This window comes from Lacerta agilis, chromosome 1 (genome assembly GCF_009819535.1).
Source record: "Lacerta agilis isolate rLacAgi1 chromosome 1, rLacAgi1.pri, whole genome shotgun sequence".
NCBI classification, from domain to species: domain Eukaryota; kingdom Metazoa; phylum Chordata; class Lepidosauria; order Squamata; family Lacertidae; genus Lacerta; species Lacerta agilis.
The window spans coordinates 104208198-104221319 of record NC_046312.1 but is presented as its reverse complement, the minus strand read 5'-3'; the positions used below and the strand labels follow the sequence as shown (position 1 = coordinate 104221319).

At 41.4% G+C, this 13122-nt stretch overlaps 1 protein-coding gene across 1 annotated transcript in view; it reads left to right on the top strand.

Moving 5' to 3' along the window:
* LY75 (lymphocyte antigen 75) overlaps nt 1–13122 on the top strand; it is a 53358-nt gene that overhangs the window by 17770 nt on the left and 22466 nt on the right. Inside the window, exons 3-16 of the mRNA XM_033165733.1 lie at nt 160–333; nt 690–854; nt 1742–1852; nt 2057–2200; nt 2736–2924; nt 3812–3969; nt 6744–6851; nt 7153–7241; nt 7443–7612; nt 7725–7921; nt 9524–9666; nt 10691–10772; nt 11888–11956; nt 12853–12976. Of these exons, the coding sequence (XP_033021624.1) occupies nt 160–333; nt 690–854; nt 1742–1852; nt 2057–2200; nt 2736–2924; nt 3812–3969; nt 6744–6851; nt 7153–7241; nt 7443–7612; nt 7725–7921; nt 9524–9666; nt 10691–10772; nt 11888–11956; nt 12853–12976 (1923 nt within the window). The remainder of the gene's footprint in view (nt 1–159; nt 334–689; nt 855–1741; nt 1853–2056; nt 2201–2735; nt 2925–3811; nt 3970–6743; nt 6852–7152; nt 7242–7442; nt 7613–7724; nt 7922–9523; nt 9667–10690; nt 10773–11887; nt 11957–12852; nt 12977–13122) is intronic.

The following is a 13122-nucleotide window of genomic DNA, read 5'->3' as shown; positions in this document are numbered from 1 at the left end:
CTGCGTTACATATACCTGTAAATAATAGCTTGCATGTGCCAATACCTGTAAGCTTTACTTCTGAATGACTCCAACAGTGTCTTAATATTGGTTCAGTTTACCATGCGTTTGTATTCATTCCACCCCCCTCAAATGTCAAAACTATTTTTTTCCCTACAGAGGTTTATACGAAGGATGGAAATTCCTATGGAAAGCCTTGTGAATTCCCTTTCCTATTTAATGGAACATGGTATCATGATTGCACCCGCAATGAAATGTTTACAGATGGTGAATGGTGTTCTACAACCTACAATTTTGATCAAGATAAAGAATGGGGTCTCTGCTTAAAGCCAGGCAAGTAGCATTGCTAAAATGCTATACTACACTGAAATGTTTAAATGTTTCTTTGATTGTCCTTGAATCTTCCTGCTGCAGTTGCTATCCTCCTGCAACACCAATGTAGTGCAGCACACCCTTCGAGAACCACTGGACTGAAATGTATAATGATGCTTTTCACATAGATATGGGAGGTACAGGCAGACTTCGTGTTCATCGCAATACCTCATTCTAACTATGCGTGACCATGCTCTTCATTTGAAGGGTGGGGGAAACATCTATATTGCCCCCTTCTGGAATTCCCAGCACATGGTTACTGTGCCTGTTTGGGACCCAGATGGTTGCTTTTTAATTATTTATTTCTCTTGCATCAGAGGATGGTTGTCAAAATGCATGGGAACATGATGCAGATTCTGGAAATTGCTACCAGTTAAACACACAGGCTGCCCTTACTTGGAAAGAAGCATATTTGTCATGCCACAGTCAAGGTGGAGATTTGCTGAGCATCGCCAGTGCATCCGAGTTAAGCCGTATTCAAGGTACGTACAACTGTATATAGTGAATTTCTGGGGGAAACTGGCACTACCAAATTGGGGAGTGGGGATGGAACCTTAGCAAGAGGATTAGGGTCAAGGTAGATTCTTAGCCACCACCTCATATCTCTTGAAGGAGTTGCCTCCGCATAATTTTCTAGAATTATCAAAATTCCATTCTACACAAACTTACTTCCTACTACCAATAACCAAAATGCCCACAAGAAATTCTGGACCAGAATGTGTCCTTGGTTTTTACTCCCCCTTCCTTTTGCTTTCTCCTCCTTTTTCATCTACCTTCCACGCCCTCTGATACTCGGGCTCCTCGTTAAGCCATGGATTTGCTGAGCATGGTGTACAAACTAAGCCACTATCTAATAAATTCATATAATGCTTGTGCAACCACACCCCATACTGTACTCCAGGCATGTCCAACCAGTAGATCGCGATCTACCGGTAGATCCCCAGCTGATCCTGGTAGATCACAGGATCCTTATTGATTGTGGGATTAAATAAAGTTTGCCGAAAGTTAACAAATAAAAGTTGAAGAACTCTGGGCAATCCTACCCCACAAAAGCTCAACAACTCTGGGCAATCCACCCATCCCACGCATGCTCCTCCTCCCTCCAATGGCAATGGGTAGATCACTGCCAGTTTTTTTAATACTGTGAGTAGATCGCAGCCTCTTGGGAGTTGGGTGTGCCTGCTGTACTCCATAAGCTGGTGCCCAAATATTTCTGTTTTACCTTAAATAAATATATTCTTGCAGCAACCGAAAGCTACCTTGAAAGACGATACCTAGGTTCAGTACAGCTAAATGGTACCGGTAACTATGAAATTACAGCGTGGAAACCAATCAGTATTATTCATCTCTAATATTTTTAACTCTTTAGCAAAAGAAGGCATCGCAGAGAGATTCTGGATTGGATTAAACCAGCTGGATATTTCTGGAGGCTGGCAGTGGTCGGATCATACACCATTGAATTTCCTCAGCTGGAGTCAAGGTGAGCACATTTCACTGATCAGTTGCCCAGTGAAATTCTGTGCATATCTACTCAGAAAAAGTCTCACATTGTTCAGTGGATTACTTTCAGGAAGGTGTGAATTGATTTATGGTGCTAAATGTTTGGAACTCTTCCTTTCTAGTCCTATAATTATGTGATACTATAACTTTAAATTTCTAAATACTTGTTGTTATTTTTCTATAGAGATTCAGAATTCATCTCCACTAGATGGATCTGGCTGTGTAGCTATGGAAGCCAACGAAGGTGCCTGGATGAGTTATCCTTGTGAGAATAAACTTCCTTATGTTTGCAAGAAGCCATTCAACAATACCCAGTCACAGTTTGCAGGTAAATTGGAATTAAATTGTGGATTTGGTTTCTGTCACGCAGTTCCATAGTTAAATTGACTCATATTTACAGCTGCTGCAGCATCTGTTCCACACTGCTCCACAACTACTTTTTTCTTCAAGAACAGCTTAGTTATGGAAGCCTGCTTGCAAGAAAAACAGCATTCCAAAAAGTGTATGCATTGCAATGCCTGTTGGTCCCAAACCTTCAGAGTAGACAATAAAGAGGTGCAAAGGGTGAGAGGAGAGTTTCAGCCAGGTGTGGCTGTTTAGTTTTCATTTGCAGAAATAGTTAATAGTTACAAAATCGGGGAGAATGTTTGGGAATTTTTACAATTGTAAAAATGCTGTTGTTGTTGTTCAGTCGTTCAGTCGTGTCCGACTCTTTGTGACCCCATGGACCAGAGCACGCCAGGCACACAAAAATGCTGTAGTGTCATGCTATAGTTGCCTTTCCTTTTTTGTGTGTGTTTTTTCTGTGCATCACCCAGTGTATATTTCCTACTGAATGGTTCACATATTTTATTTATTCTCAGCAGTTGAGCAGTATGTGGAGACCCAGTGTGAACCTGATTGGCATTCCCACAATGGATTTTGCTATATGCTAATGAGCGGCACTGCTTCCTGGGAAGATGCACATCAGCTTTGCAATGCAAGCAATAGCAACCTTATCAGCATACACTCCATAGCAGATGTTGAGATAGTGGTTACAAAACTTCATAATGGTAAGTTTGGCTAAGCATACGCATGGATTTCTTCTGCCTTTTTCATGCTAATCACCCCATCTCAACTTAAGACTGAATGACTGGAAATTTGGTTTAGATTTTAGAAGGTTGCTTGCCTGGCATCAACCTTACATATCTTTAGGTGCCAGGCAAAAACAGGCCTTTGACTATTTAAACAATCTATGACCTTTTAAAGGGACACGGGTGGCACTGTGGGTTAAACCACAGAGCCTAGGGCTTGCTGATCAGAAGGTCGGCGGTTCAAAACCCCGCAATGGGGTGAGCTCCCATTGCTCAGTCCCTGCTTCTGCCAACCCAGCAGTTCGAAAGCACAAAGTGCTTCTGGCAGGAAGGTAAACAGCGTTTCCGTGCGCTGCTCTGGTTCACCAGAAGCGGTTTAGTCATGCTAGCCACATGATCCGGAAGCTGTACGCCAATAAAGCGAGATGTGCGCCCTAACCCCAGAGTCATCTGTGACTGACATTTTAAACTGTGTGGGTGTGGGTGTTGGTGTGTTTGTTATTATGGTCTTATATGGGTTCTTATATTGTAAACCTCCCTGTGATCTTGGAATGAAGGATGGTATAGAAATTTAATCAACAACAACAGCTACTACTACTGGTACTACTTCATCTGTGGCCAGAATTTTTGTCACTCTAGATCACAGACTCAATAATAAAAATATATATTTTTCAACTTTTATAAAATGCACTTTGCTGGCCCTATCTCTATATGTCTTGCCTTAGATGTCATAGGGCATCTGCTGTATAATTCCGTGCATTCTGAAAAAAAGTGAGCTTGTTTGAGTTATATGGCTGTGCTCCTGGTGTCTTGTTTGATTAGCTGTATTGCTTTTTGAATTGCTTATTTTTTGCTATTGAATATAGATACCGCAGACAGAGTGTGGATTGGCTTCATAAACGAGGATGTCCCAGCCTTGTTTAAATGGTCTGATGGTTCCAAAGTAGTGTTTACTTACTGGGATCAGGATGAGCCGAAACTTCTCTCCAATAACACTCCCAACTGTGTAGCTTATTCAGGAAAGGTAAGTTGCTTATGTGTTACCCTGGTCCAAGTGCCTCTCTTAAGTTTCTGGGAAAGAAAGGGGGAAAGCATGTGGATTTATGTACATAGCCTATTCACTCCTATGGAAGTGGAAAAAATGATACCTTAGCAGTGCAACCTTTAACAGACTTCCACAGAATTAATGTCCTGGTATTTCAGTGGAACTCGCATGCTTAGGATTACACCCTTGAATTCTAGCAAACTTCCAGCCCAGAAGTCCACTCCCGCCAGCTGCATCTGGGAGCATTGTTGCAGCTGGCTAGGGAGGCAGATGAGACAATGATGCCTTGTGTGTATGCAGGCACCAGCACCTGTGTCTGGCGATGTGTCTATAGACTCTTCTTCTTCTTTAGCGATAACTCGTAGTTGAGTAAAATTGTCTTCCCTAAACATGGTTTTAAATGCAAGTCTGTAAGTGACTGTGGAGGCCAATTTTGGATCCATACATCCTTCCACAGTGGGGACATCGCTTTCTGGGCAGGAGTGCATCATGGTGAAGGTTTGCCAAGCGTGCCTTCCTCTTAGCACATTTCTCCCTTTCGTCTTGAGTTTGAGCGTCTTCAAAACCCATGACACCTTTGGTAAAGGCTTTTCTCCAATTGGAGCACTTGCAGGCCAGTGTTTCCCAGTTGTCGGTGTTTATACTACATTTTTTTAGATTTGCCTTGAGAGAGTCTGTGTCTGGCAATGTATCTGTAGACTATATGGTCCTTGGCTGTGCCTCTATGTGGCCTCTGGTCATTTTCCCCCACACCCACCAAGCCCACTCTCAGTTCCAGAATGGGATTTCCAGTCGTTTCGTGGCACAGTCTGAATATTTTGCCTCCCTGCAAACTGGCCAAGCTGGACAGGGTTTTTTTTACCTGCTCTGTACTGGGTTCAGGGAACAGTGAGGTTTAGGGATGGGTGTAGTTAAATCAGTTAATTGGGAAAGGTTAAGGTAAGATAAGGAAACAGTTGAGCACCCTTATGTACCTTTGAAGGTGAAGGGCATTTCTGGATGCCAGCTTCTCCGGGCTATGGGGCTCTTAGCCTGGATGGGGTATGTTCTTGAGGCTCACCTGCCACACCTGTGGGGCCCTGGGAAGGAATGGGGGCAAGAAGGCTGCCCTACTCATCATAATGTGGGGCCCCAACCTTGGGACTGTGCTTTGTCATGCTCTTTGGAAAGGGTAGGGTTTGGTTCATGCAGAGTTGAAGTGAACGTGTGGTGTAGTGGTTAAGAGTGGTAGACTCGTAATCTGGGGAACCGGGTTCGTGTCTCCGCGCCTCCACATGCAGCTGCTGGGTGACCTTGGGCTAGTCACACTTCTTTGAAGTCTCTCAGCCCCACTCACCTCACAGAGTGTTTGTTGTGGGGGAGGAAGGGAAAGGAGAATGTGAGCCGCTTTGAGACTCCTTCGGGTAGTGAAAAGCGGGATATCAAATCCAAACTATTCTTCTTCTTCTTCTTCTTCCTGCAATTCTCATTTCCCCTTGCAGTTGTTGATAATAAATTGTGGCCCTAGTTCAACCCATCACTTGTGTCTCTCCTCTTTATTCCTGGGTCCAGTCACAACAGAGGAATAGAAGGCAATTGTTGCTCACTCTGCTAACAGAGAAGATCTTAAGCCTTAGAACAGGAACACAGGGCCTATTGTGAGCTCTCCCTGTTTCTTCACAGCTTTCTATGAGAAAAAGTCTCAAAGCAGCTGCTTGTCAGTGTTGGTGGGTTAATAGTTTTCCTGTATGTGATATTCGTAACCCATGATAGATACAGCAGAGGTGCATGAGCAACCATTGCCCCGTTAACACATAACTCTTAAGCAATGGTGTAGCACTATGTGAATGCACCAGAGCAAAGACTCGGGCTCCCCTGCTCCTCCAGTTTCTCTTTTGCTGCTGTCTGTGTTCTCTTCTGTTTCCCAATTGCTGGACTCACAAGAGTTGGCCACTGTGAGAACAGAATGTTGTACTGAATTAGGAGGGTGCTTTTTAAGTTCTTAAAATCCTCATTCAGGTTGGGATGCAGGGCAGGCTTGTTACATTTTTAGACTCCCATCCAGGAAAAAAATAGGAAGAGAGAAAGAGAAAGAAAGAAAGAGAGAGAGAGAGAGAGAGAGAGAGAGAGAGAGAGAGAGAGGAGAGAAAGTAGCAGGGAAGCTACCGGTAAGCACTCTCAAAATCTGTTCCTGTCTGCAATGTAATATAGACAATGTGGTTTTAGATGAGACTTCAATTACAGTGGTACCTCGAGTTACAAACGCCTCAGGTTACAAACACTTCAGGTTACAAACTCCGCTAACCTCCGCTAAGTAGTTACAGGTTACAAACTGTGCTAAGTAGTTACCTCAAGTTGAGAACTTTGCCCCAGGATGAAAATGGAAATCATGTGCCGGCAGCACAGTAGCAGCAAGAGGCCCCATTAGCGAAAGCACGCCTCTGGTTAAGAACAGTTTCAGGTTAAGAGTGGATGTCCGGAACGAATTAAGTTTGTAACTAGAGGTACCACTGTACTTTTAAAAAAATGTTATTAGGGACCCCTTTTGGAAAGACTAATTAGCACTCATGCATTTGTTCATTATACTTATCCAACTACTTTCTTAGAAGTTTATGCATAGATAAGAGTGGACTTTTTGCTTTGTTTGTGCCTCCCCATTTTTCCCTTGTATGTTTACTCTGGCTGTTTGCTTTCATTGAAAATCAATAAACAATGGAGAGAATAATATTGGGAATGTTCTTTTTAAAAAAAATCTCCCCTCCTCTTGCAAATAGCTGGGTCGATGGAATGTCCTGCCTTGTGACAATAAACTTAAATACGTCTGCATGAAAAATGGAAAGATCTTGAATGAAACAAAAGCTGATAAAAATTGTCATAATGAGGTAAGGTTATATCAATAATTACATTTTAAACCAGTCTTGGAGGTTGTATTAAAAGTATTTTGCTTACTGTCTGCCTGACATTTTGAATTTCAGATTCATTATTAATAATAGAACGGAGTGGAACATTTAGAATTCTTACATCTTAAATAAATATTAAGCATCTGTCATTTATCTAGTGTTCTAGTGTATCCCCAAATTCAAAGTACTAGTAATTCTTAAATTTCACCATTCTGCCTTTGCAAAAATGTGGAACATAATTAATGCATACTTTTGAGTAAAAGGGTATTATTCTCTAAACTAGGAATGGAAGAGGCATGGAGACTTTTGTTACAAGGTTTGGAAAAGTGAAGAATCGTTTGGGAAACAGTGCAACCTCACTATAACAAACAGGTATTCCTTAGTGTTTGTCGTTGTCTAGATAACAGATGTGTGCTGTGCAACAAGAGATGAGTATGCAGTACTGTTGCAGAGTTCGTTCTACATTCACGTTTCAATATGCTAGTGAAGTATGTACGTTTATGACTAGTAGATTTATTCGTGTATTTGAAAATGATGGTTGAATCCTTGGTTTCTGAAACTTGACTCTTGCAGATTCGAACAAGAATTCATAAACAATTTGATGAGAAAGCACAGCAGAGTTGAAGAAAAGTACTTCTGGACTGGGTTGCACGATATCAGCTCTTCAGGAGAGTATAGCTGGGGAACCGTAGATGGGAAGAATGAAATGCTCACGTACACAAACTGGGGTCATTTTCAACCAGGTACAGTACCTTCTCGAGATGAGTGAAGTGCTGCTATTTGTTTCATGTTAAAACGTGAACAATACTAAATTTCTTGGTTACAATTTCGATTTATTTTAATCTACAATTCTAGCATTGCGTGGAGGATGCGTGGCTATGTCAGCAGGAAAATACCTTGGAAAGTGGGAGGTCAAGAATTGCAAAACAACGAAAGCTTACTCTATTTGCAAGATGTACATTGGACCAAAAGTAGAACCGGAAGTAGTTCCTAAAGTTACGGACCCTTGCCCTCCAGGCTGGCACAGCGGATCAGGTCTTGCTTGTTATAAGGTAGCATATATCCTTCCAATTAAATCACCTAAAAGATCTAGTTCAGCCTTCACTATCCTGATGCCCTCTAGATCAGGGGTAGGCAACCTAAGGCCCGTGGGCCAGATGCGGCCCAATCGCCTTCTCAATCCAGGCCACAGACAGTCCAGGTATCAGCATGTTTTTACATGAGTAGAATGTGCCCTTTTATTTAAAATGCATCTCTGGGTTATTCGTGGGGCCTAGGAATTTGTTCATTCCCACCCCCAAAAAAAAGAATATAGTCTGGCCCACCACATGGTCTGAGGGACGGTGGACCTCTGCTCTAGATATTACGAACTTGAAGGAACCGAGCTAACACTTTAAAAAAAAAACCCATGTATATTCTGTGTATATTAACTTAATGTGGAAAAAGCAAAAGCACTACAAAATGTTGAACTAGATATTTCCACCATATGGAAAGAGATCTTTTCTGATGTTCATTCCGAACACACCTTACAAAAACAAGTGCACAAATGCCATTTTAGGCATGTTTGTTTCAGCAAGCCTAGCCAGATACATAGAATGTTGCCATACGTTTTAATCTAGTTTTTAGCCTGTTGTTGATTTTAATCTAGTTTTTAGCCTGTGAAGAAATAATTAATGACTTTTGTGGGTGAGCTGAATTTTTTATTGGACGCTGGATGAGAACCCAGAAGCTGAGAGGGAGGGTGTGTCAAAAGGAAGATTCTCTCTCTCTCTCTCCCTCCCCCTTTCTCTGTGTGTAACTTTGTATTAATGTAACATTTTATATGCAACTCTGTATCTTCGTAATATTTTAAGTCTGTTGTTTATTCAGTTTTTTGTACACTGCTTAGAGATATTTGTAATATGTTAAATGATATTTAATATATTAAGTGGTATAGAAATGAAATAATCGAATAGTCAACTATAGCTCCCATCAGCTCCAACCAGCTGGAACTGATGGGAATCGTAGTCCAAAACATCTTGAGGGTAGCAGGTTGGCTAAGGCTAATCTAGTTCAGTGACTTGAGTGTGTACACATAGACACACACACACACACAGAGAGAGAGAGAGAGAGAGAGAGAGAGAGAGAGAGAGAGAGAGTATTCATATTCTTGAATTACTTTGGGCTAGTATCTAAAACTCACAGAATACCCTGGCATAATCCTTCCTTTCCCACGGTCAACTATTTCTTTGCATTACATTTCTTTGCATTAGCTGATTAGATTATCTTTGTTTGGTTTTGTTTCCCTGGCTGATCAGCCTCTGTTCATCAGGTCATCAGAACAAGAGCACCATTTGGATCCTGAGTTGCCCTTTAAGGGTGCTGGGAGTTGTAGCTTTGTGCTGGAGGTAAAACCACAGTTCCCAGGATTCCTTGAAGGAAGCTATGTATGGTGTGTGTTTTGTGTACAGGACAAGAAAGATAAATTTGTGATGCTTTCTTAGGACAGTTTTTGTTAACAAGACAGAGAGAACGGAATGAAATGTGTTTGTATAAAACCAGATTGGGTAGGTTTATACGGCAACCAAGTAGCTTTGAAGTATTAGGTATATCTTTGGCCCCTTTCTTTTCATTGATAAAGGGTTGAATCGGATTTTCTTTTTTTCTTTGCAAAGTTATTTCATAAGGAAAGAGTGCTGAGAACCAGAACCTGGGAAGAAGCGGAGAGATTCTGCGAGGCTCTTGGAGGACACCTTCCTAGTTTTAGCCACTTAACAGAAATCAAGGAGCTCCATGACATTCTGAAAGAGACCATAAGGTAACGATCTTGGAAAGTTGGTTTTCTGGCCAAACTCAGTTGGTAATGCGGCATTTAATAGCCATGTCCTTTAAAAAGAAACACTTCTGGAAAGCATTAATGGAACATGAACTAAAACCGCTATTGTTGGCATGGAAATGCAAAGAAATATCGGCAAATTTGTTCTTTCAATTATTTTTTAAAAAAACATTATTTACAGTAGCATGTGGCAACAAGTCTGTTTCCTCCTCCTCCTTGCTTTGAGTATTGTTTCCTGATGAACACATTATTTAAATGATTAAGCTGTATACTGTTGCATTTAAACAAATACCAATATAAATAAATAAATACAGACATTTCAAGCTCTCTAGTACAGATTGTGGTGTGTGTTTTTAGGATTCTGCAGGAAGGGGACAGTTTCTTTAGATATAAGTTAAGAAAAATATTTTAAAACAAGAGTTAGCAATAATACAACAAATCACATTTCGCACTAGTAAATATGATTGCTATGAACAGTATAAAACCTGTGGGGACCTCTTTTAGTGCATGGTAATAATACAGTCATACCTTGGATCCTGAACGCCTTGCAAGTTGGAACATTTTGGCTCCCAAACGCCACAAACCCAGAAGTGAGTGTTCCGGTTTGCGAACGTTCTTTGGAACCTGAATGTCCGACGTGGCTTCCGATTGGCTGCAGGAGCTTCCTGCAGCCAATCAGAAGCCGTGCCTTGGTTTCCCAACATTTTGGAAGTCAATAGGACTTTCAGAACGGATTCTGTTCGACTTCCAAGGTACCACTGTAGCTAAGTATTTATTAATTAACATACACGCATTATGAAATCTACATGCAAATCGGAATGTACAAATGGTAGGCATAATCAGAATTTTTGCAGACTGGTATAATGATTATCCCCCTCCCCCTCCTCACCCCCACACTGTGCTTTCAGTTTGGAAGTCTGCACAGGGCTCTTGTCTTGCCTGATTTTAGTGATGAATAATTTGTGCTTAAAGCTGCACTTGGATTGAAATTGTATTTCATTTACAGCGATAGCCGTTGGGTCTGGATTGGGCTAAATAAGAGGAATCCTGACTCTCTAGGATCCTGGCAGTGGAGCGACAATAAGCCTGTAAGTTAAACTGATGGGAGTAGCATATCATCATACCTTAATTGGGAGAATGTAGGTGGGTCTGAGAGAAATTGGGCATCTTTAAAAATAACAAAAACTTTCAGACATGAAGAATGAAAGAGATTTTGAAGAATGCAATTCTGAACATATTTTGTCAGTGGAAGACTTTTTAAGAATCTAAAGCTCTAGCCATTTTTACTGTTGCTTTGTATTACCGGTAGAAGTGTGTGCATATACAACAAAAAATATCTAGCTATTCCTGATATGTGCAGGGGCTCTGAGAAGCATAGGGATGTTTTCCATCACAGGCACAGTGATCCATCCATTTCATCGGAAGAACCAGGTTTTCATGCAAATTCAAATGAATTGACAGCCCATATGTAGGAGCCTTGTGTGATCATAGAAGCGCACATGAAATTCTTTGAGTCACATTTGGTGACTTTTTTGAACTATGCATCCGATTGTGATCTTGCACTTCAGCCCCTATTCAGGCATTCCTTTCGCTTACGTGATTAAAGCCTTCGCATGAGGGAGAGCTCTGCTTCTTCCAGTGCATCAGAGTCCCATTTATTTATTTACAGCCCTGCAGGGGTTGGAAGGCATTCTTCTTAAGTAGGGAGCCACCTCTGCTTGTGGAGTCTCTCTCTAGGATTTTGGAACCCTAATTTTGCACATGAGGGAAATGAATGCTGCAATACAGTTGTAATTCTGTGCAGACGACCACATTCTTACCAGTGGCGGAGCTTCATGATCCAGCACCGGGGGGTGGAGAGCAGGTGGGGGCGTGGCTGGCACGCATCCTGGGGCGTGGCAAGCCGTCTGTGGGGGCGTGGTGCCCAGCGTCGGCGGGGGCAGCCACGATGGCCCCCCACTGGGATCGCGCTGCTGGGGGCGGTGCGCTCCCCCCGCCCTCCTCTTCCTCCGCCAGTTATTCTTATATACATTCACCAACCATGAGCCCTAAGTATGGGCTCTCTGTTTACTTCACTCAGCAGAACGGAATGTGTGTGCAGCCCTGTTTCCTCCAATGAAACAAATGGAGGGGTACCTGTGGTGAAAAACTACAATGTGCTCATTGCCAATTCAATTCAATTCTGTTTCTTCTCTTTCTGTAGGTATCTACTGTTGTTATGCACCCTGAGTTTAAAGATGAATACAATACTAGAGACTGCGCAGCTGTGAAGGTGCGGTGTAACACGCTTGATAACTTAAGTGGGAATACTTTGGGGGTTTTATTATAAATTAATTCAATTGACAAGATTAAATTTAGAATGATTTGCTGCAACTTTGCCACTGTGAAGTTGTCATTGAGTTAATACAACAAAAATGCTACAGCACACTTACTGTGATGTAACTTCAGAATGAAATAGAAATACTGCATCGGACCGATAAAAAAAATAATTTTGTGTCCCTTGCTGTCTTCTCTGAGAAATGTAACAAATGCTGTCCAAATTCTTCTTTTTGTAGTTGAAAAACAGTGCCTCTAATTAGTTTCAAAAATATATAATAAAATAATGCAGTTTTTTATAACCAATACTGGCGATAAACATATTTGTTTTGTGTATGTGTGTGTATCTGTTACAGAAAATTAAATAAGGCTGCATTCACCTTTTTCCTAGGAGTAAATAACATTGAATACAGTGGAGTCAGCATGCTTAGGCTTGCACTGTAACAGAGTTAACCCTGAGCAGGGTTTCAAATCTATGCAACAATTACAAGTGCAGTAGGATCCATATCTGTTTCACTTGGCCAACCTTGGTTGACGTGCATGCATCCTTGTGGTTTAGTTTTTAAGCTACAATTCTCTGTAAGCATACTTGGAAGGAAATTTGATTAGACAGACATACTTCTGTGTGAGGATGCCTTAGATCTGGCTGCACAGAAGCAAGTAGAAAAGCCCGATTTTTTTTTTTTAAAGAATGAAATACAATTTCTGTTTATTAACAGTTCACTTAGGCTGCATTACACTTACCCAATAGTAAGTCCCATTTAACACAGTTGAATTTAGTTGCATGTAAATATTACACTGCACATGCAGGAATCATTTTCATTGGGTATTTTATCTTAATAATGTGTGCAGTTTCTAAGACTGACACGGCGAACGATGTGGACTCTTTACTATTCTGAAGACAGACAAGAAGATTTCTACTTAAAGCCTTTCTACTGTGGTTCACAACTTGAATGGGTGTGCCAGATTGCTAAAGGTAAACTTCATTCACAGCTCAGTCATATGCATGTTTACTTAGAAGTGAGCGCCACCATATTCAATATGGCTGCCTCCGAGGTCAGTGTGCATAGGAAGGCAGCATTGGGCTTAGAAATATCTTTACTTTCATTTTATTCACGTTTG